Source organism: Vanessa cardui, chromosome 15 (assembly GCF_905220365.1).
Source record: "Vanessa cardui chromosome 15, ilVanCard2.1, whole genome shotgun sequence".
NCBI lineage: Eukaryota > Metazoa > Arthropoda > Insecta > Lepidoptera > Nymphalidae > Vanessa > Vanessa cardui.
This window is the reverse complement of record NC_061137.1, coordinates 4,554,223-4,580,544: the sequence shown is the minus strand read 5'-3', so window position 1 is coordinate 4,580,544 and position 26,322 is coordinate 4,554,223. Positions and strand designations below refer to the sequence as shown.

The window sequence follows — 26,322 nt, the reverse complement described above, 5'->3', positions numbered from 1 at the left end:
AATATTTATCATTTTAAAAATAATTTACCGTTAAAAATAATATTATTGTAACGTTAATATAAGCCCGCGATAAACTAAATATCACTAAGATGCATACAGATTATAAAACAAAGATGGCGAAGCACAAAAGCGAGGCGTACCTTTTGAAGCTCTGACTTCGCTAGAGTAAATATGTGTACAGCATTAGAGGCATAAAATGTTTACTTCGGTACTTTTTTAATTTGTACTTTGTGGTTGATGTATTAAATGAGCTACGGTATTCAGCCAATACATTATTCGAATATAAGGTACTGTAATATACATACTTAAGATTACACAAATCAGTCACTTAAAATCAATATTAAATCTATATTAAATAAATTAATATAAAATATTATTATAGTGTAAATGAATAGTGCATAATTATTTTCCTAACTTTCATAAGTAGCAGGCAAAGGTGCTTAATTTGTATGCCTAAATATAATCTATAGATTTATTAAAACCGCCGCCTGACTAACAGATTATTTTAAAATCAAAAATAATCCAACCTTAAATAGATATTGCGTCTCGCTCACACATTTGAGATTCATAGAATAAGAATATTTATTCTTTCCATATTACGCCTCCATGTAAACCTTTTAACGTATTTTCCAGGCCGTGTTTACTTCACTCCTCTTTAATTTGTTATCTGTTCTAGAAGTGATCTTTTACGCTCAGGGTTTATGCCTACATGATCGTAACCTTTTTTACATTAAATCTTAAGTAGATACGAAATGTTATTTTATCATATAATAAAATATTCGTATATTTTTAGTATGAAAATATTATATCCATGTTGTATTTTGATAAAAAAAATTCTATACCGCAATTCCACCAGGATTTAAATTTCGATCATACACGTCTGTGTATTGCTAGAAAAGTATACGTAGCTAAAGATCTTAGTCAATCTTAGTCAGATACATATTTTTGTATCGAACTAGTAATAATTATCGTGTCTATAAATATTTAAATAAACTATATATACTAATTGATAATGCCTTAAATTATTTGCAATGTTTTTTTATAAATTATTTTGTATTAGTACGAATTGCATAACTGGCAGCCATAGTTTCAACTGAATCAGAAACTCATACAAAAAAACTCAAATTAAATATATCTTATACGAGATTATTAATAGCATTATTTTAATATAACTTATGTTATGAACAATAAATGCAATTGCCAAGTTGAACGTATCGTTCCGATTCACAAGTGTGAGAGTACGGGAACGTACCGCATGCGATTTTGATGTAATCGCCAAGTTACGTTCGAAAAAACGCGCCGGAGCGGGGAAAGTGACGCGTCAAGATCGTAAAAGGTACTTACTTAGACGATAACCAGGCTAAGTTGATCCGTCACGACGCCCCCCTACATTATACAACTTTTAATCAACAAACAGCGTATAATATACGGACGACTTATCGTATTTTGCTATTAATAAGCAATATCTATACCACACGTACCATTTTTTTGGAAATCGATAAGAAATTGCTTATTCAAAAAAACATTTGACAATGTCAATAAGTTTTTGAATAAGCCTTTTTTACAATCAAAAGATAATCAAACTTATTTTGAGGAATAATGCTTTTAAAATATCTATTTTTTATTATTATTTTTCTGGCATTTTCTATTATGGAAATAAAATAAAAGTAATCTTATTTTTAATTGTTCGAATCGCATGATACCAAAAGTAAACTAAAGTGAAAAAAGATTGACAGATTATGTTATCTATAATAATGAAATGACAGTTCTATTTCGTTATTAGATCAAACAATCGTTTGGTTCATATCTCAAATAGTTTACATCCTCGAATTGTCGATATAATATTATTTTGGCCGATACCTTGTCACGGAACTCTCGAATTGATGTAGTGCAACCAATTTGCGAGAGCTCTTAGTACTTTGGTGGAAGTAACTTACGACACTAGTGCCCGGAATTCGAACTACTTTTGCGTAATCTGTTCGAACGAAGATCTGAGCGTTCTAGTTCATCATTATTTTTTTAATATTTATGTCGTTCTATAAAGAATACTAGCATAGCTGATACAGAAGTGAATTATTAATCATTTGTTATTCTTGATACTTTTAATCTTCAATATTATTAAAAAAAAAATCAAAGAATGAATTACTCTTACACTCAAAATGATTGTTTAGAAGTTCCCTTGACCTTTATAGAACTTTTTTCGTAAGCATAACAAACTCTGTAACTTTTCGTTGTCTGAATTGCGGTAAGAAAATCATGTTACGATATTACGTAACAACGGTTATGTCATTATTATAAAATTAATGTAACAAAAGTTAAACATTTTCGAATGGATTTAGGTTGAACACCGCCGAATTTAACGCTACAATAAAACGTAAGTTTCGTTCGTACCTTTTCCATTTCATAAAGGACTAAAACACGTTATACTCTACCTCAGACAAAGACTTTCTTAAATATAATCTATATTCAAATATAGAATTATCACAAGATACATATACATTAATAAAGACTATTTACTTTATGACTATATTACAAAAAGTTCTAAATCTATTGACATGAAACTTTCACATGATTATAGCTTATATGATGGATATAGACTATGAAATGTAGGTGAATATGTCGACGAAGTAGGAGAGAAAATCTTCAGAACGCTTTTCTGGCTTACAAGAGTCGCTTGACTGGTAATATTTGGTGGTATTAAAAAACCTATTTTTTGTAGAATACAACGAATGTTGAAAGGAATATAGTAGAATAACTCGTATTAGTACGAATTAGTTACGGAAGTATACCGAGAAGCAAAATAATAAAGTATAAAATAAAGGTTCAAATATACCTTTTACAGTGATATGCCCTCTTCGCAAAAGAGGACTTTGACGGCAATATCTGGACATTTTATGAGCTATTTCTTTTTTATGAAGTCGAGATTGATAGCTTAACAAATGTGCAGGTTGCATATACCTTTTAATTATTCATGATTCATACGCCATTAACGTATGTTTCTTATTAAGCGATGCAATGACTTATAAGTCAATGTAAATGTGGACAATTTTCTCTGAAATGTTTCTTATTTAGAAATTTGTTACAATTAGGACATCTTTACATGGTTTTGACCAGACTGATATGAGCATGATGTTCAATTAAAAGATTCCGAAGCGACTTAGTGGTTTTAAGCAACGTTGTGAAATCGATATTGTAGAACTTTTCTCGGATAAATTCTCAAGTTCTCGAAAATATAAAATTAAAGGTCGAAATATCGATTATAATTGATGAATTATAATTGATGATTTATGCATGTTTGCTACTCTTTCACGAAAAAACTACTAAATGGATTTGGATGAAATTTTACAGTAATATAGGTTTAAAATACATTAGAAGAACACATAGGCTACGAATTATAACGATTTATAATACAACGGTACATATCAAGTAACCGCGCAAAGCCGGGGTTGGTCGCTAGTAATACATAAGAATGATGGGTTCATTCTTCGTAAGATAATCGTATTTCTAATCACAGATAATAAAAACACGATATGTTCTGAGCGAGATATTTGATTTGCACACATTTATAATCAAAGTGTATGATGCTTGGAAAGGTTTGTGAAATATACCTTGAAGTTATTAGTTACACCAACGTATGTGGAAACATAATTGATATTGGAGAAAACGTAAATTTTCTCTGTGTCAATTATTAAAGTAAAGTAAAGTAACGGCCTGTAAATTTCCCACTGCTGGGCTAATCCTCCTCTCCTGTTAAGGAGAGCATTTGGGACATATTCCACCACGCTATTCCAATGCGGGTTAGTGGAATGCACATGTGGCAGAATCAATTAAATTAGACACATGCAGGTTTCCTCACGATATTTTCCTTCGCCGCCGAGCACGAGGCGAATTATTAACACAAATTAAGCACATATAAATAGTGGTGCTTGCCTGGGTTTGAACCCGCAATCATCGGTCAAAATGCACGCCTTTTAACTACTAGGCTATCTCAACTAGTCATTTATTATAATCGAATAATTAGTTTATTATGAAAATATTTTATGAATACTACTTATTAAAAAAACATAGAATACATTTTATACACAAATGAAGCATAAGTCCATCTTGCAAAATAATAAAAAAAATTAAGCTGTTTTTTTCGTTCATTATTTTCAAGCTTTTGAGCCATAAATAATTGTAAGCATATCACATTTTACGAACTGAACCAACTCAAAGTAGAATAGACAAAAAAAAAACAATTTCGAGAGTTCAAAAAAATTATACCTACATTAAAATGAAATAAATTGGAGTTACCTCACAGTCATGTTGAGAACCCGCTATGCAGTTCGTTATTTTAGAGGAATGAGCTGTGAATGTAACTATCTTCAGACTTCAGGCTTTACATTTCGTGGAAGCCATATTATTTTTTGACACAACTCATTTCCATAATTGCACCACTTTTCCGCACCATAAAAACTGGTTCCTGTTGCTGACTTCACTTACTTTGTTGTTATCAGAGATTTTATGCGTTACAATGATTACCGCCTTATAAGATATTTTATTAGATAATAAGTAAAAACTATAGAACATACACTTATAATATTTTACTTGCCTTATATTATAGAAGTGATACAAGAAGCATTCAAAGGAAACGTTCTAATTGACTTCTCTTGAATAAAACAAGTGACTGCTGTAATTAAAAAGCTAAAGCAATTTGATACATAGTCGTGGAATACGCTAGGCGAAGTACGATGGCCTATTACATTCCAACTGCCGCACAAAAGCCTACTTTTATAATGGGAGGGTTTGCAGCACAAACAACGGTGTTCTAATGCGGCATAAAGATAAACACATGTATACAAATAACATGCTTTTTACTTAAAATATTATGTGCGATAAAATTTTGATATTACAACGAAATGTTTTTTCTACACCGTAAAAGTAACTCGTGTAAATTGAATAAAGAAGTTTCGAGTTAAAATTACCACAATTTTAGATGTCTCACTTTCTACGATTAAACTGTGAGAAGTCATAAATAACTTTCGGCAACGCGTCGTAAAAATTCCACTGTAGTTACTTCGAGTGTGTACGTGTGTTAATGTTAAACTAACTGTCTCCGGGGCGAATTAATATATGAGATCTCCAATTGAATCCCTTTTCTCCTCAAATGAACGCACCTGCCCCGCTCCCCTTTATCCCGAGCATCTTTGAAGCATCGTTATATAGTAGTCTTCGCAAAGGCCCGAGCGAACCTATCCACAGATGTCATCGCCGCTGCGTCCAACTCGTCACGCGATCGATCCGCGTTCTAAGCCTCGGACAAAGAAATCAGATTCAAATTGGCGCACTCGTCCGCCAACTCATCCACCAACTCCTCGGTAGTCCACTGCGTTACGCAACCAGTCCGCAGATTCGTCTGGCTATCGTGTATACTTACGTAGCTGCTTAATTTACGGTGTTGAAGATAATAGGCACCGTTAAATTTGCTGTAATGGTGGCCTTTCGGCGATTTTTTTTATCTTTACATCGCTATCATCAATAATTATTAAATTTAAATTGGTATACAATTAAAAAAGTTTATCAAAGTTGTTGTAATTTAATTAATAACATACATATGTTTAAAGGTAATAGCATTAAAAATGCATATTTGATTAAAGAAGGACGGCAAATAGTGTATTTTCTTCCATGCTTCGGGTTGTAGCGGTGAAGCTGTACTTAAAATATATTATAGGTCACAGGATATCAAGTGTTCGCATAGTTTCAAAACCAATCAGAGGTCCTTAATCACGAACATCGTATGCGGTGCGATGAAAACATGAGGAATTACGCTACGCTCGTCATGCTCCGCTATGTTTTGCGTCGGTTACATATATTAAACTATATTAGTATGTTATCAACTCTATTACTTTAAGTATAAGGGCTAAAATATCTTCAGCTCGATCGTTACTAGCAACATTTGCTCTTACTGTTAAAGGGACTTTTCCGATATATATTTTTTAATATTCCAGTTTTTTAAACGATTGCAACTTTTTTGTACGCAATGTAATAAAAATTAACTTTATTGAAGTAATCTATTACTAGCTCTTTTAATCTTTTGATTTGAGAAGACTTACAAACGTAGAGTACGTACTACAAGACTTCTAAAGCATGTTTAACTTTTTAAATTAAATAAATAAATTAAAAAAAAAACAAAGGCGTCTCCACTTTATAAGAAGTTTTAGAGTTTATTCCACGACACTATTCCAATGCAGATTGATGCATACGTGAATTATAATCTCAAATTAAGAAATGTTTAATTAAGGGAAAATAATTCTTGAAGTTAATAGAATGTGGTACAAGAGACTAGAACGGCCTCATTTAATAGTTTAGGTCTATCGTAGCATTGTGGTTAAAGATTATCTCTGGACCACTTTGATATTCTAACCTGACTAAAGCAGGATTAAATCAACAATTGAATTACAATTGTACCTATTACTGTATAAACGATAACATTTAAATTAAATGTACTTGTTTTTTTATTCAAAAATAAATAAATCATGTATAATATTATAATTATTCAGAAAATAATCATATAGTTTTAGCTAGTTTAGTTTTAGGTCTCTTAGTAAAGCTGTAATTAGTAGGTATATAATAATAACAGTCTGGCTTCATGACAAAACATTTAATGATTTATTTTAATAATATTAGAGCCCTTCTTTTTAATATAAATAAAAAACAAAATAAATATTTGATAATTGCGAGAAAAAACATATGTTATTCTAAATTCAAATTATAAAAAAAAACAATTGCATACTAATTAATTTTCTTATTTATTTTTTTTATGAATTGTAAACGCTATAATTGTTAATGAGCTAATAAAAAGAGGTTTTTGTTAAGATTTTATTTTAAATTATATATCTTAGAAGCGGGTTTTTCTGCATATTGGTGATGTATTTGGTTAGGGCACATCGAGCAGTCAGTGAACCTTCGCGCCAGACTGCCGTCAGGTCTAGACTAGTTCTAGACTAAAGATTGCTCTAAGTCACCCACATTTTTGTCTTTGTGATCGACGTTTTAGTTTCGAAATCGAGCAATTTATGTAATTCACTTTAATTGAAAATTTAAACATGCAGATAATAAGTGATATATTTAGCAATTTTAGCAATTTTAAGTTTTTTTTTATATACAGTAACATTTTATTTAACTTAACAAAATGTACCTTTTTCATATCATAGAGAACACGACACTATTTTTAATTTCACTAAACAATACCATCAACATAGGTAGTATTAAATATAAGCTTATATGTTTCGGCGCCATAAATTAGTTCGTTTAATTAATTTGATTGCAATTTTTATAGCAAAATAAAAAAAAATACAAAGCATATAATTTTTTGTATATCATTAAGTTATTTTTTCAAATATACTAAAAAGTATCACTGCAAGAATATCAGATAAAAAGTTATTTAGGCAACACTTTCGACGCGGTGTAGCGTTGTCGCACTTCTTTCAAGCGGGGAGCTAGGTCAACAGCCTTCAATTTCGTCCTGTAAACGAACTACCGAAATGAAGCCCTTTAAAACTACGAAAAATTCGGTTTGAAATTAAATTCAACATAGTCTCTGCATTTCTGTATTCATTTTCTTCACATGGAAAGAATGATTTTTCTTATTTCGCTGACATTAATTTTGAGGTTACTGAAAAAAGCGCAAAGCGTAGGTCAAGGCCTTACATAATATGCCATATATTGATAATCTGTGAAAAGAGATTTGGAAATAGAAAAAATATGTTATATTTTTACTAAAAAAATTGTTTATTGTAAGTTTGTCAGAATCATATTTTTTTACTTATTAGCAAAGCTTCGATGGAAATAAAACACGAATTATTCTGCCGACTTTTTTCATACATATCTTTATCAATAAGGCGATTAGTGTCAAGTATATTGACAGAGCATACAGCGTGCTGTGGTCTTATCTTACACTTTGTCACTTGTCAAAATACTTGCGTGCATAATTAAGTCATAATCAGTTTTGATAGAGAGCGTCAATAATTATTTATTAATTCTTTAATATTTACTTTGATAACGTCAAACTCAGTAGCTTGCCTGTTTTATTTCAGTGTTGCCAGATTAGTATATGAATCAACTATTTTTTATAATTTAAAAAAAACCTTTCATTAAATGTTATAATTAAATAAAACAGCGCTTTTTACAAGACATTATAAAAGTATTTACAAATTAGTGATAAAGGTAATGTAAATATATTGTAAGTTAGTTAATCGTACAAAGTTATTAAAAATATATATTTATAATGAAGGTTTAAAAGCTGGACTCTTTAAGCCCCATTCGGTGTCATTCAATACTTGAAATCCCTAACTCCGGGAGCGATAATACACTGGGGTGTTGGGTTTAGTTTGTTAGTACAGTTATCGCAAATATTTAGTTTCTTTTGTAATTTAATTGTAGCAAAATGAACACATTATGTATCTATTTAATATGTTTATTGCTAATTATTATCATAACTAAATTATTTGCATTTAAATTTAGTTAGAGTTATAGAATTTTAAACGGTTGTTTTTTTAGATTTAATTTGTTTTTATTAACAGTAACGTAAAATTGCGGCAAATTGTTAATTTTTAAACATAAGCTGTGTTTGACGTTCGCTAGTCGGGCTTGTACAAAACTTCACAAGATTACAAAGTTAATCTTATCTGTGATTACGCGATAAGCACCGCTGTTTTTTTAAAGAAAAACGGCAATGAATTTGTCGAAGGAAAATCTGTCACAAATCCACATTGGATCTGCGTAGTGAAATTATCTGCAAACACTCGCCTCAAAAAAGTGTAGGGGAGCGAAAACCTGCATTGAATCATTGAGGGGCTGCTTCTGTACATCAAAAATAACTCGTTACTAGTTTCTATGACTTATAATATAACATTCTATTTTCAAATTAAATAATCAAGCATTAAAATAACGGCCCAGCGCTGATGAAATTTTATTATCCGGTTGTAAATCATAGCATATTAACACAGGCTAAGTCTCAACTTTATACATCGTCATTATTTAAATACTTTGTTGTTACGAATCATAAACACGTCAACGTGTATTGGATTACATCTTAACTAACATATAAGTATTTATTAATGAAGCACGTTAATATAAATTCCAAAAAGACTAATTATATATTTTCTGCAAAGCTGTATTCGATATTTAAAATTAAATGGAAATAAAAGAATAACTGTACAGCTCTCTCTCTTCGTATTATCGATGGAACTACTTACATGATTCTTAAAGTTTTTGTAGCTAAAGGAAATTGAGATTCAGCCAAGTAACAAGATATAATAAATGACATGTTTTAATTTGTTTAGTGGTTGATATATACTATAATACATGTGTAAAGTAATTTTTATAATGAATCACTGACGTAATTCTTAGGAAATTGAATAATCTCCGGTCAATTCTAAATATAAAACATAAATATTGCCAGTGTGAATTGCAACTTAATCTAATAGTAACATTCTAAATATATATATTGTTTGTCTGTTCGAGTTTCACCTTTCCAACTGTACGGAAACATGTTCCTTAAGGATAAGAACTCTATTACGTGTTGATTCGTGCTTTAATTTCAAAACTTAAGTGTAATTTTGGTAAACGTAATTATTCTTAGTAATAGCATTATTGTTTTTATTAAAATAGTGCAAATATTAAGTGTTCTTTGTTATTATAGAATAAATATTTCGACGACGACTTATACGCAACGTTACTTCGTGACAATGTTTAACTTAATAGTTTATTTTTTTTTATTTTAAAAAAGTAATTTGAATTAAAAAATAACAAACCTGCTAACTAAATGCTCTTGTTCTATATTTGAAAAGTTAAACAGTTGATTGTAAAATGCGTCCCAAATATTTCAAAGAATGAATCTGTTTGGAATATTTTAACATACATAATTATATTTTAACACTGATCAGTGCATATAATACCTCAAAACGTAATATATTATGCTAATTAGGGCAAAGTGGTGAATTAGAAGTCAATTCGATACCCTTGTAAAGGTGTCGTTAATTTTTTGTCGTCTTGTATGGCTTGTACATCGATTTCTTACAAGCAGGTGTTGAATACGTAGCCGAGTCGTTGACACTTCATGTAATGTGACATTGACAACTAAAAATAATATTTTCAGCGCTTTCGTGACGTACGCAATGCTAACGTCACAACTATTATTTTTATCTGTGACTAAATATACTATAATTAAATTTTCGTTATTGGCAATGTTCAAAAATAATGTTATTATTCGATGATTTATCAATACACTCGATGTTACCAGAATAAGTTTGTGTTATCATCTTTGGAATGCATAGATGTTGTAACCATGCTGTTATTTGAAGTGTTATTTTTTATTAATTATTTACCGTCAGGAATGTTTTGCTACTTATAAATACAGGCAATATCTAAAATCAATTTATAATAGTTTTACTACTACATATATAGTAAAACAGTTACTGTAACGAAATTATATATCTGATTTTTATTTATCATCTATTTCAAATAAATTGACAAACTGGCTATATACATAAAGAAACCTTTTCTTTTATTTTAAGTTTAAATGCCAATATAATATTATAAAATGTATGTATATACTCGTTTCTGTCTCGTTAACTATCATCTGAATGACTTTTAAAGTAGCTCGCAAGATGCAATGGTTACGTAATTTGTATTAATTTTACATATTATATCCGATAAGATACAATTTTTATGTCATTTTGTAACCAATACCTACATTTTCATTCGCGTACATTGTATTATTTAATACGGTATTCAAATTTTTAGTAATATACGAAGGTATTAATGTCTGTTGTAACTCCTTTGTATTTGGTCATCGACCTTATAGCGTTAAATCATTGTTATTTACACTTTAAACCTTGTCATCAATAAAATCAGGCTGATTTATTTACAAGGATTACCTTTTTTGAGCCTAACGTATAAAAAAAGGCTTGTGTTGTTACTCGCTTTGAATATAAATTACGTGTGATTAGTAATAGACGACCTGCTTGATTTTCAAACTTTGAGTGAGTAGGATTTGAGTTACACTAAATTGGACAATCAAATATATCTCTTAAGCGTTTTGTCCTATTATTTTTTATCTGTATTAGTGAATATGCAACTGGCCTATGGGCTGGTAATAGGTATGTGTGTATCTCATCTGGCAGATATAACCGACTTATCAATTAATATTCTACCATTAAATAGAAATACTCTATATTGCTTTCGTTTTAAATTCGAATGAGCTGCATGCAAAAAGGTAGCATAGGTTCCGTAATTGACAGTACATTTACTTTGTAAAAATATGTTAAAACTTCTTTCTAATAGTTGATGTATTAATAAATACTTAAGACAGTTATACTACCAAATTAATAATAATAATAATAAATAATTAATAATAATAACAGTAAAAAGTTAATGGGACATTCAGTATCACTGATGTTACTAAAAATTTTCAATAATCAAGGACTGGCCTGTCACCGTGCGGATGTACATTGCGCGCCACAAAACATTACACCTACTTTACTCTTATTACAGAGAGTTAAAGTATAAATTAGCCTAATTCGACGGTTTTATTGCGGCCCGACGTGTATCGGTGCCACAGCTGTTCGTGAGATTTCGGCAATCGTCGGCCGTCTTCGGGCAAAGCTAGCGTCTTTGTTCCCGTTGGATCGTAAATGCTGCTCCGTTTCTTTTCCGACGCGAATGTAAACAAAATAGGTATTTTGTAATCAACTTGACTTGGCGTGATTGCGGCGGTAATAAATTCGTACGTTATTAGAGTTAAACTCATTGCTTTTAAATGGATTTAGTTTTGTTATAAAAAAATAGTAAACGATAATAAACAAGAGTATTAATTTAACGATCTAACATGTTGCGTACTGTAAATCATGTTCGACTAACAGGATAACGTCCAGTAACCTAAAACATGAATGTTGCCATACTTACAGTAAAGAGTGCACTACTCTTGAAATTGGTATCTAAAATTCATGAAAAAGGTTTTTATAAAAGTATAAAGGAACAGACCGTAAATATCCCACTTCTGGAGTGTAATTTCATTAAGGAGTTTCTAAGTCATTGCAATAAAACTAAAATACAGAATTTAAATCTGATGTTAATTTATAACCAAGACCTATTACTATATATGATTGTATTTCACAAACTGTTTGATCATAATTACTTAACAGCCTCTTCACACAATGATTAATTATTACAACAACATTGCAGCCCTATCGATTTTGACGCCGTGCATACATTCATAATATGCCATTACCTGATTATTATTTATACCAACTATGAATGCTCAACGGTCATTGCGTTCGATTATATTTATACGAATACATTTTTAGGTTTATGACCTTTAAAAATATTTGTAATAAAGCGTTAAAGACGGTGAACGTATGAACACAACTATGTGGCGCTTGCTTTCCTTTGTACTTTATCCAAAATAAACTGTTCACTTATTTAAATGTAACTTTTAATATCAAGTAGTTAATTATGACTTAAATATGTATAGCTTAAACCAACAGAATGTTTAAAGATAAACAAAAACATACATATTAAATGAGGTTTGCTAATAACTTCGTAATGTAATGCACTCTGAGCAATTAATGATTTCTATATCTTTATTTATAATACTACGAATAAGCTACATTACTATTTGTATAATTTAATGTCATTCCCAAAATTCCGATAGCAAATTTGCCAAAATTCAAAGCGCCATTTTTTCACGAATCGATATTATTTGTACCATAGATTATACAAGATGTGTAATGACATCACGTTAACTCAATGACAAGTTGTTTATTTGTCACTGCTCTTTACTCCTGTGATTAGTTAAGCTACCTAAAGTGTATTTTTTAAATTCCCCTAAAATATTTTAAAACGTAACGAGACTTTACACACTCATAACCTTAAGAAGCCTCATTTATAGCTTTAAACTATTCAATGGGTAATTGTGTTGATACGTGTCCTAGTGTTGTATGGTTGAGATGTTGAAAAACATTACAAGATCAACTGCGTACTGTTTGTCTTGGAAATTTCCAAACAATACATTCACGTCAAGACTGTTCAAGATTTAAAAAGTAAATACAGTCAAATGTTTTGTAGTAATAAGATCATAATTTTTGTTCAATAACACGAAATTCTCACTTGTCACGGCAAAAACATGATTTTCTAAATTTAAAGTTAATGAAACTACGAAACGGGATTACTTTATACATAAATATTAAAAATCTCGAAACGAGTTGCATGTTTTAGTAAGTTTTATGTATATTTGTTTTGTAGTTCAGTTAGATTTATGAAACAAACGTTAAAAACTTAGGGATAGCTTGACAGATTCCTTTCAATTGATTTCTTTTTAAGGTCAAAAATTATTACAATCAATTTATTGTAACGTTGTCACAAAATATTTCGCATTAATAAGATCGTTTTCAATGTGAACTCGTGGAAGCGATAATTGACTGTATTATTAGTTTGTGTGAATTGTTTATGGAAATTTATAATTTTCACGTGCTGTTCGCCGTAAAGATAAACATGTAATCGAACGTAACTGTTATCTTTGAACGTCACAGCGACTATTTTGCGATAAGAGATAATACAAAAAAATAATGTTAAACTAGCTTTGTTTCGGCTTTAAAGTTATCGGTCATTGTCGCCATGTTTGCACATGTTTAAACGAGAAATCTTTAAAGATTATTAAAGTAACTAAATATTGTGATTTGCCGATAACTAATATTTAAATCGACGATATCGGAATATAAATTTCACTACGATTAGCAAATTCGATTGCATATTTTTGTTTCTGATTAATTTTACGAAATTAATGATAAAACTTTTATATGAAATCTCGTTTTGTCCATCAGGGATATTGTTAGAATGCGGTATTGAGAATGTCAGGTTAACATTTCGCACGTGCCTGCGCTCCGGTTTATTTAAATATAATGGAGTCTTGAGTCTTGAGCCATCATCTCTATTAAAAGCATCGATTTAACGAGCGGAATGAGATCGTACTACTGTAGTCCGTAAATATGGGTCGGCTGGTGTGCAAACATGTTCCGATGCTTCGTCCCTAAGCAGGTAATGAATAACAATAGGCGAGTCATAACAGACAACAGATCTTCAACTGTTTGAACGTTTACATTGAAATACTTCTAAATTCGATAAAACATATATCATTTATCTCTTATTTATCTCGTTAAACAAATAGGTGCAATATAGTAAATGAATATGATGACAATATGTCAAACTAACCAATTTGAATTAAGTGCAACTTGTGACACATAATTAAAATTACGTAATAAAAAAATGAGATCGCAATGCTAGCCGAAACTCGGATTGCAAAAACGGTCTCGGAGTTGTGTCGCCGTCGCGTGGCGCGAGGCGCAAGGCGCGAGGCGCGGAAGTACGGGGAACGGTGCGGCCTTGCGCGGTCGCGCGCCGAAGGTGAAAGTCTTGGCGAGCGATTATTGAGCCTCGGACCAACATCCTCCTGCTTTCGGGCTTAATGGTGTCATGGATTACACTATAAATTCTTCACGTAACCTGTTTAAGGTCAAACTGTATTCAAATGTAACATTGATGTTTGTTTGTTTAATTTTTTGAATAAACTACAAAACTGTTTTAAATTGGGTGTTCAATTATTTATTATCGCTCATTATAACCGAAGTCAAATCTATTGAATTCTTCGAATATTTTTATTACATTTCTAACTATTATTAGAGCATTCCGTAAACATTCATAGAGTTGTAGAGTCGTTGCAACACGAACAAACTTTACGTTAGTCGGTTCACTTCTTTGCGGCATCACAAATAATCGGGCAACCTTCATAAAACAAGTAATTGTAAATAATAGCAGTAATATGAAGTTTATTATAGCCCACAACGCAGTGCACCTTCACGCATGATTGGATAAGGCGATTTGAGGGTCGGGCAGCTGCTTGTCACCATTTGGCTCTTATTCAAATCTATTGTAATGCACAGGATGCATTAAAAGTGAAGATATAACGATGGGACATCTTAATTGAAATTTAAATTATGGCTAAGACTTGCAAAGATTATCTAATAAAACGCAGTATAGCCCTACTAAATTAACAACAAAATATGAAAAAAAAAAACGTGTCGACTACGCGCTTATATAATGTGTATTTATATAATATCACATAACTCCTCGTTCGGGAACAAGAAACAAAGGAATACGTAGCGTTAAAATGAAGCGAACGCGATATCAAAACTCTTAAGCCCTACATTTATAATTTTACATTTTCTTTAACTAACATTACTTCAGACGATAAATGTAATAAAATAACCTTAAATAATACGAATTTTGTCTTAGCAATTATTTTATGTAGATTTGTTAATAAAAAAGCAAGACAATATATTGTCAATAATATCATATAATTAAGTAAAAATACATTCTAAATTTGGCAATCGCTGAACAGATTCTGGTGCACGAATAAGCCAAACTAAATGGTATTATAAAATTTTCATAATCCTCGACACAATTTGGTTTAGTTTGATAACGATTTAATTTTTATATATAAATTGATTAACCTACTACAATTAAGTATCTACTGTTGTAGCTATAGCCTTGAATATCAATTGAGTAATCTTGAAGATATATTATTCTTACCAAGAAGTTTCATCTTTAGTTTTTAGTATTAAAATTGTTATTAATTATAATATCTGCATACCTAGTGACTGAAAATATGTACAAACAATGTACTGCAGTATTATTGACGTTATAAAACGTGCGACAAATGTTCAGTCAACTAAACATCTTATCAAACTGAACGCCTCATTAGTAACCGAAAGGTGGTATTCAAAAAAGGTCATAGCCAGAGCTATAAATAAAAATGATTAAAGGCGATGGATTACAGTAAATATAATGAGGTATCCTTAAAGGGTCGTATAGCTTTAGCCCGTAGGACTGGGGTGTTTCCCAGCGCGCCCTCTGCCATCGCAGAAGTTTCTGAACGAACGCCAGCACCGCCATTACGCCACGCGCGGCAGCGGTCGCTGGCGTTGTCAGTTTCATCAGTTTGGCGCGCGAAGCCGTACCATGCACACGTAGACATTACTTTCTCAATTCAGTTATGTAGTGTTCGCCTGTTTGGACAAGTGTGAAGTTGATTGTTTCATGTGATACAGCTTGTTGAGATTGGCATTATGTTTGAATTAAGCGTTTTTTTAAATAGTTAAGTGGACTTATGAACTTTACAACAATATTGGTGTATAATATTTTTGGAGTGTTCTTTGTAATTTAAAAGGTAAAGATTGTTTTAAATTTTCGTACTTAATTTTATTTATATTATATACATATTTTTTTTAATTAATGATTTTTCACATTTTAATTATAAACTGGTTTATTTTTATTTTTTTTGTATTTAGAAAGTTTTATTTCTTAATAATATTTTTTTTTGTATTTAATTCCGTACGAGTTTCTTTACAACGATTAACGTAGTTTCTCCTATGACTTATTCTGGTACCTACCCTTAACGCCTACTCTTGACCTAAGCCCTTTAAATATTAGTTTAAATATCCAGCGCAAATGGATTGGGCTTCAAATTGGGTCATTAAATACTTTCATACATAAGGCATTTGAATGAAAGGATAAAAATTAAGGAAAGGTTTTTTTTTTAATAACAATAAAGCTTGGCGACTCATTGATGATATGTTTTTTAAACCGCCACGTTTGTCATTTCTACCTGACCAATTGTTCGTAACAGAATAGCGATCTCTTTCACTCACAGGAGTACAACGGTATGACGACCTATTCTGGGATCTTCGGAATAGGAATTTTAAATGCAAAACGGTTGAAATCATTTCGTTATTTTGATTGTATTAAGTTAACTATCAAGTGATAATTTATATTAATTATTAGTTTTACTTTTCGACTGTGTTATTTTTTTTTATATATTTGATTACTAAAAATATGCCTGTTGCGTGATTTACGTGGTTTATTAAATATGACGTAATAATATATGCCCTATTAAAATCCTTAATGTTAATTTAATATTATATAATAAAGCTAAGTGTTTATTTTTGAAAAATGTATGTTAGAGATACATTTTTATATTTTACCCAGGAAATTAGTATGCCACGAGTTTTTCCTTTGAAATCGCGTAACGATTATTCTTTGATGTGATGGGAATAGGTAGATTTGTGATTCCGTACTATAATTATTGAACTCGCTTCTGCGAAAGCCTCCCCACTTATATGTCATTATCTAATTCGTTATCTGTGGTAATGTACTGATATTCATTGATAAGTATTGTCAAATTTTTACACGCTAACTTTATTAAATGGCTTCTTTACACATTTTTAACTTTTATTCCAGGTTATTTCGATTGTTATTATTTTTTTATTATATTCTTAGATTGTTCTACAATGGACCACGCCTATAGGCAAATCAAAGGTCAATTTCTAGTATATCTAAATTTTATTTTATTACTTTGATAACAAATTATAACAAAATGCTCAAAAGCGAATGATGAAACAACTAAGACAGATCAGTCGACACGTACGATTACGCTAACATCTTGTTACAATATTTCTTTGTTCAAATTAATGCAATTTTATTTAATGTTGATATTCCACTATAAATTAAGTAATATACGCAGTCAATAACTCTTGAACGCGTCGACTGCGATGCCATTACTCGTGATTTATTCCCGTTGTATCGCGTCCATTGTCTACTGTGGCCTATTAACTTTATGCGTGCCTCATCCAAAACGGGCAAGGTATAGCGTTCATTATATGGTAATTCTGATTAGCCCTCGTGATAAATTACATGCTATTAAATGATATAGTTATTGTGAACTGTTATAATATATTAACGGTAAAAGTGTTCCGCATAAGAAAAACACTGGGCAATCATAATCGTTATAAAACATATCGCACTTGGAAAGCAAAAGTGGTACAGATGGAAAATAGAAAGCTATTAAATAATTTGATGTTGTTGGATAAAGAAAGAACTATCACAAAAGTATTTGTTTCACATTCATTAGTAGCTGTTGATTGTTAAATACTTTAGTGAACTATAATATATACACACAAACTACATATCATTATAGTTATTATAATGTAAATAATATGTTCGTTTATAATTTAACCATAGACTAAGTTATCTCGTTGTATATTTTTGTTTAATTATACTCACAGATTGTTCTACAATGGACCACGCCTATACGCCGCCAATCAAGGCTATTTTCTATTATTACTAAACTTATCTGTATCCCATTTGATTTGATAACATATACTTACATAGAATATATGACGCCAAAAAATCGTTCAAAAATCTTAATAACTTTAGAGAACTCAACTATAAAAACTACACTAAAATATTGTTTTTAAAGAAAGATATATCAACTGTAAAAATAAAACAGATCTATTAAGTGTAAACTACGCTTTGTGCTTTATTTTTTCTTTAATATAAAGAAGAAGGCAGACTAATAGACGGGCCTGATGGTAAGCGATCACTAACGCCAATGCAGCAATAATCTTGGAAACACACATTTTATCCCCCTTGTGCCTGAAGTTACACTGGCTCACTTACCCTTCAAACCTGAACAAGATAATACTAAGTATCTCTTGTTGGTAGAATATATTGCGATAAGTGTTCCACCTATATTTTGAATATAAATAATTTACCATATTTATATACAAATTATATATTTAATTTCGCAATATTAATATCAATTGTTTGAAATCTGCCAACGATACGAAATAATATCATTCTTTGTTTATTACGTAACGTGCGTTATCAGAACATTTGATAAACTGTTCAAAATAGCCTTGTGCGTTCTTTTGTCTATAAACGAATGATAATTTCCTAGAATACAATAATTGCGAAGATTTAATTTTTTCTAATCTAACCTCAAAATACGCATTGATTCGATATTTTTACGGACCCTAGGAAAATTTTATCACGGTTATTTTATTCAATGTATTATATTTTTATATTTAAATTGACATTACAAATCTACGTAGGTTCAAACAGAAGCATGTGGGTGTTACCTTTGCCCTTTTCATGACTGACAATGTATTATATTTGCAACTTTTTCTCTGTATCGATAACAATATCACTCGAAATGTTTATTTTAAATGAATAAGCTTTACTTTCATAAATATGATTTACAAATTGAATTTTTTGAGAAAATCGATATAAATTTATTTGAAGAATCGTAACGTACTAATCTTCTAAAAGTATGTAGTTTATATTAAAAAAAGGGAATTCTTTACAAATTTGCTTTTCTATATAATTCATATAAGGTGATAGGGCTTTGTGCGAGCCCGTCTGGGTAGGTACCACCCACTCATCAGTTATTCTACCGCCAAATAACAGTAGTCAGTATTGTTGTGTTCCGGTTTGAAGGGTGAGTGAGCCAGTGTAACTACAGGCACAAGGGACATAACATCTTAGTTCCCAAGGTTAGTGGCGCAGTGACGATGTAAGGAATAGTTAATATTTCTCACAGCGTCATTGTCTATGGGTGATGGTGACCACTTACCATCAGGTGGTCCATATGCTCGTCCGCCAACCTATACCATAAAAAAAAAAAAAATGTAAGTCAATTCGATAGAAAACGCTTAACGGTGTTTTTAAAAGCGAAATGCTTGTCAGCAGTCCCTCAAATTGGACCAGTTTAAGTTTTATCGCGACAAAGTGTAGACAATCGACCCACAATGGTAACAATATTTGAAAATTGCGCTGTTTTATCATAAGATATTACTGTTCGTTATGCTCATAGTACCGTTTCACGCCTACATTCCACGATCAATCACATGTGAGACCTCTTTCAAGAATGCGCTACTAACTACATCATGAGGCCTTGAGGGTTAAAATGCTGAGCCACGCTTTAATTCTAAAATTAGATTTATTAACACAAAGGTACCCGATATAGACTGTGGTTAATTAATTACATACAAATCAATCGCCTCGCTTATTAATAACTGTGATAATATAATTGACTTGTAATGAATAATTAGCATTTTAAACAAACTTTAGATAACGTCGTGTTATAGTTAAGAGGGCGTATTTATTTCTCAAATGATTGGTTTCGGAAGCCGTCGTCGAAAGCCGATAACTGAGTGAGTATACGCCATTTCTATTCGACAAAATTCGGACGCGAGGGTCGCTCGGTCGTTGTACTGTCGAAAACCAGAACAATCCAAACGAATAACGCTCCTGACTTAATACATTTAATACTAGCAGTTACTTGCCTTTTTCGAAATGATGCCTTCATATTTAATGCAAGCAATTGAAATAAAATATGTATTACATACAAATTACTGTATCTTCATTTTCATATATTAAATATTAGTACGTTTGTACTAGATACACTTAAACCAAATTAAATCATACTATTAACGTTACCAGGGTTATATGATTTCTATTTATATTGTTATCATTGTATAATTCTTCTGAATTGTTAGTATTCCATAAATCATATTTAAAATGTTGTTATTAAAGTTATTTCTTAGAACGTTACACTGAATTCTCTAATTTTGTTGTCGTTTATCGCTCTACGATCTTTCGGTAGAATGTCATTTGGTTTCGTGCTAGCACGCGTGTGAGACAGAGAAAAGAAAGTGCAGGTAGTATGTAACCTCGAGGCGAGTGGAGTTAGATTTATTAGATCGTAACTGTGGGGGTCGGCAACACACGGCCGACTGTCGCGCTTTCGTCTCAAAAAAGAATAAAAACGGCTCGACTACGTTCAGAACACAATATATTCAATCTAGTGTCAGTCATTCATTGCACTGTTAACTTGGTCCAAGTTTGTAACGAGATATTGTAATTTGTTACAATAAGGAAATATTGTCCTGTGTGATTTTTGGTATACATTCAAATTTTATCCTCACCGTATATTACAGTATTCTTAATAAAACTATATTAGCTTTAGAAACAGCAACATAGTCCACAAAAGTAGGTATATTATTGTGGTATTTGATATTCCGCTTTCAATCAAGTAAATAAAACAATAAACATCGTATTTTTTAAATTTAAAACTTTAAAAAGAAAGTGAGTTCAGTTTGATGTTTCCTTGTTAAAATATTGTTCAATTTCTATCTAAATTGAACTTAACCAACAACTTTCACTGTTCTTTGATTGAATTTTGTTAGCAGTAACTAAAAAAATATTCTTGTAACAAATGATAATCTACTTAGTTAGTCATTTCCAATTTTTGGCAATATATAACGTTGCCACAAATAAGTTTAATTAGTCTATTCGAGTAGTTGATTTTTAATAATGTCACAAAAAGTATAAAGTCAGTTAATTATGTGTATCTTTAGAAGGTCGGCTTCAAATATTACATAAGAGTTGAATTTCGGTTGAGTACTTGCGTAGTCAAATGCCTTAGAACTTTGTCAAACCTCGAGTGGACCCAATATGTTTTACAAGATCCAAAGAGCACTTCGTCATTCTGAAAGGAATAATTTGAGCTATTGTTTTGGATTGGATAGAGATATTTCTCGACCAATAACCAGAAACTTGTTGGGTTTTCTTATCTTATTCCATAATTAGGGCATTTGCACTTCCATTACCGAAACCGCCTAACTCAAGATGATTTTATCAGGCAATAGCTATTTTTATGTTCTCAAAAATATATCGCCTTATTATTAAGAGGATTGCTTGTAATTTTAAATATGAATCGCTTATTAATTATTTCAAGAATGACGGATTTTACGTCGGTTTTCCTTAATTCGTTTTCTTTAACGATAATAATGACTGACGGAGTCATTAAACGAGGTTTGATTTCTTTGTAAGTTTTGATTCGTGCCTGTTTATTTGCTGTTTATACTTGAGATCCGGTTTTGTCTTCTACTAAATATGGATTGTTTGATTAGACAATTTGCTAATGCTCCTTTACAATCCCATCGATGGGTTTTAACCGATTAGCTCGTCGTTGAAGCTTTTGTGTCGTAAACAAATAGAACGAGTCATTACAGTCAATAGCGTCTAAATGACGGTTTATAGTCTACGTCACCCGCTTCCTCTCTGCACGTACGTAGCCGTACACGGGTGACGCAATTGGCTTTTTCAATGTCTTATCTACAGTGAGGTATACTGTCATTCGTCGAGTGATCGTTGAGCTGCGCGCGCGCGCCTCTCGCGCAATTTAATTCTGTTTCACTTGTTTGTGTTGCCTTTATACTTGCTCACCGTCGAGGACGAGTGACGAATAGCGCTCTTTCAGTGCTTGTGTTTTGAACTTTTTGTGATATTTGACGTGTTACTTGTTTTTAATTATTTAATCGTTCGGAGATGTACATGTCAGGATTTTTTATTATCTCCTCTGAATTATCAGCGAGGTAGGTGTAACAATATTTATAGATCCCTTATTAATACTTAAAGCATATTTACTTCGATTCTTGCTCGTTTTATATTATGTTACGATTACGATTGCGGATGGATTATATCAAGTGCGAATCTTATTGGCCCGTTTAGGCATCGAGGCATTGTTCTTTGACCTAGTACTTGCGTCGGCTCAGTTTATTATTAAATTCGTTCCGCGATACGTTAATAAACATTTATGGATACGACAACTTTTACATTTTTGACGCCTTCATTTCAAGTTCGGTTAACGACATTTTGAATAAATCTTTCGACACAAATTATTGGATTATGTATTTATAATTTTATTTTAAAATACCCAAGTAATACTTTTTGGTGTTTTAAGATGTTATTTAGATAAATGCTCACATTTTATTAAATTGTTACAGAATGACACCGCAAGAGGAGCGGGAGAGCTCGCGAGGAGCGGAGATTGCGGACGCTTTTGAGGACGACATGTTCGGTCCGTCGCGAACCGAGCCCGCCGCCGCCAGACCCAAACTTTCCATGATCTCCGCACGACTCCGCGCCAACGAGGAGCGCAAGCGAGTTATTGAAATTTGCTCGCAGAAATTGGAAAATATCGAGGACCCTGCACGAGATCTCCGACGCTCTGTGTGTATAAATAACACATATTGCCGTCTTAGTGAAGAAGCTCGTAAAGAAAAGGAAGCCAGAAGACGAAGGGCGAGAGAAGAATGCGATGACTCATGGATAGGAAAAAAGGCTCGGCGTGCCGTCGAGGATGAATGTCTCGCGCTTCTAGACGCAATACCCGAACTAGGCGATGCCAACCTTGGCTGCGCACAGTTAGCGCGGCAGATGCAAGATGGCTCGCGACAAGACGCCCTTTTGCCGCCTGGACTTCTAACAGTGCTCGACTCATGACCGCGCCGCACTGCGCACGTACACTCTTCGCTGTGATGCCAGCGCCCCGAGTGAAGTACTCACGCGAGCCGTAGGCGCTCGAGTCGCTGACCGAGTTTCCGGGCGCGTTTTGAACAAACTCGCCCAAATGTGCCCGATGCGTTCCGGATCGCGGTCGAGCGCAACTCGCAACCTGACCGCTGGACATCTCATTGATAGAATTCTCGTTACCCCGAAACGGACAGTTGACGTTTAGCCAATTCTTTGTTATTTAAGAGAAGTACTTACTTTGTTAACGTGTTTTTATTATTTAGTGAAAGTTGCTCAGGTGCTGCCGACGGGCACGGTCCAATTAGTGTTCGACGATCACTTCTTTTATCGGAGGACCAGCAGTGTGTTTTGTTCGCGATCACGTCGAGTTGCAATTCAGACCAGGAGATAATACAGTGAGGACGTTCAACGGTTAACATTGGAGTTGTAGATTTTAAGCCATAATTATTATTAATGCATTATTGTACTATAAATAATTAAATGAATTCGTGATTAAGGTATAGTGCAAAACATGTGGGAACGGTTGCGTAGAACTAGTAGATATCTTTTTTTGATAGTTTTCGATTTGGATAGTTTTATTTCGAAACAAGTAACGTACAAAGAATATGCGTTCACGAGCTCTACTCTAAATATAATGTGTAATCTTAAACTACAACAGTATTTCGCATCCGATCAAATTTGAAAGTAAAAGCCAAGTGTGCTTCGCTGTGATGAGTGAGACGGCACGCTTATTAAGAAATACTTGGTGTATATAGGGGGCAATCGAATGTTACGTATTATCGTCGTATCATATGCCCGTAACAAAAGAAAAAACCTTATAAGTGATGACGTGTGATCGTCGTCGACACTCGACAACAGATGAGCATAAGTGACCTTACTCGTGTAGATTTGCAAGGCCAAACGTTGGGCCGAATACCCAACGTTTGATCAAACGTGCATTTTAATAAGTCTGATTTTACATTCGACTGTTATAAAGCGATATCAGTTTGTTTTAATTTATATACTTTTTTATGTTACCTTATCTCACAATTTACGCTTTGTTACCATTATGATTTATAATTGGTTGGATATGCGATCATTACGTACTTATCGTTACTTAGCGAATACATGTTAAATGTGTTGTCATTGTTAATTTATTTTAGACGATTGATTTAGTTAAAAATGTATCGGAACGGATAGATTGTGCAATTTTCGCGATTCGGTCGGTACCTATATTGTGCAATGGAATGAGGTTGAAATATTTTATTAAAATCTTAATTGTCGCAAAATATATTGGTAGTAGCCCGTTTCGCCCCCTCTGAATAGTAAATACCTGGAGAAGGGCAGGGAGTGCGGTGAGGGGGAGTGGGGGGCGAATAGGGTGGCGGAGTGGGACGCACCGTTCCCAGTACCTCCTGTGATATTAGCCTAGCCTGTATGTCGTATTTGTATTCTGTGCTAGTTTCCCCATCCAACTTTTTTGGAATTAACGCTGTGTATAAATAATGTGCTTATTAAAATTGATTCCTTTTCTATATCGGCCATTTTATACGGATTAACCGGTTTTTCGAGTCACGTACCCGACGGTAGTGCGTTTAGATGTTTTCTTCACTATTGTAATGAAATGTAGTTGTTTCTTTTTTTGTATGGAGTTTGTATGTTGATAAGAATTGTATATTGTAAAATTAAGTGCTTGTATGACTTTGCCGCCGGGTAGCTTCCGGTATTTCATTAACAAATTACGTCGAACGAACTTTTCAAAACTACACTATTCAAAAAAACAAAACTTGGTAGCAATTTCAAAACGCGATAACATCATCCCTTTCACTCAACAACGCCGTCCTTATGAAAGAGTAGGACAAATATAAAGCCAATGTTGCTATCGAGTTGCTTTCTTGAATACGTGTCCCAGATCATGTTCACTAGTTGTTAAAACAGAAACCAAATGTACTTTTAAAAACATATTGTAAAACGCACATAATTATGTATTACGAGTAGATTTTTTATTATTTCATAATTTACAAAACAGAGAGGTTATCGTTTCAAGTAATTTATACTTATGTTTTATAGTTTAATTATCGCCTCTTTTAGAACAAGCCGTTGCAATTTGTACGCGTAATTTTATTGAAAAATATCATTGTTTTTATTTATAGTTGAACAATAGTTTATGTTGAGACAAATAAACATGTTTTGCAATGTATGAGGGGAATCTATTTGTTTGTATGAATGTAATAAACAAATTAATAAAAAAGTCTTAAGTCACACTATTCTAGTTTTAGTTTGTCATGACCTAATATCATCATGTAACAATACACTTTAAGTAAGTCACTAGTAAAATGACATAAGTCGAATTTTATTATTATGACATCCTAGGATGGAAGGAAATTAAAAAAAAATAATTGCAAATCTTTTTTTTAAATGTATCAACCCATAAACTTCACTGATACTTCATAATAGTAGCCTAAAGCTTCGCACATAGAAATGGGTTTTAGTAATTGCTATCCTTACCTAATTTATTCGGGTAAACGATAATGTCGATGACTAAGGAGTGCTTCACAAAGAACTTTAATACTAAAAATGTTAGTCACGCATTGTAGAATAACAATAACTGCAAATTATACGTATATTCTGAGCGAATGAATAAAGTGCGACGTCTTTTGTCTTTTATAAACATTTACGGTTGCTTGTTAAGTCAAAAACTATGCGATCGATAAAGGGTGAAATATTTTCTTCCCAAATATACTGCTTAAATCAATTAAGAGTACCTATGCATTTATTCGAAAAAGTTTTTATTTAAACTTTTTTCTTATTTTAATTTAGATCATTAAGCATTGCTAATCTGTATCAAAGTTTTGTATTATAAACTGTAACATTCCCGCGCGTCATTACAGTGCCACATCTAGCGTATTATCGGAGGTTAATGAGCCAGCTTTAAGCCGAGTGAAGAAATTAAACGCATTTTAAAGTCGTTAGCAAACAAATACATTGCCAAGCTGAACCGTTGGGCTATTTTAGAAACATGTTATCGTGTTTTGTTGTGGACATAAATTACTTGTCATTTTATAATAAAAAAAATATATATAAATAAAG

General features: G+C 32.1%; 1 protein-coding gene across 3 annotated transcripts in view; it reads left to right on the top strand.

The window, feature by feature from the left end:
• LOC124535542 overlaps nucleotides 1–25,496 on the top strand; it is a 47,671-nt gene extending 22,175 nt beyond the window's left edge. Inside the window, exons 1-2 of one of the 3 annotated variants that reach the window (XM_047111764.1) lie at nucleotides 16,023–16,264; nucleotides 22,725–25,496. In XM_047111764.1, coding sequence (XP_046967720.1) covers nucleotides 22,726–23,223 — 498 coding nt within the window. In that variant the 5' untranslated portion in view covers nucleotides 16,023–16,264; nucleotide 22,725 and the 3' untranslated portion in view covers nucleotides 23,224–25,496. Of the gene's footprint in view, nucleotides 1–16,022; nucleotides 16,265–22,063; nucleotides 22,314–22,724 lie in introns of those variants that run through there. The other 2 variants (XM_047111763.1, XM_047111766.1) reach the window with 2 other exon arrangements.
• Nucleotides 25,497–26,322: the final 826 nt, after the last annotated feature.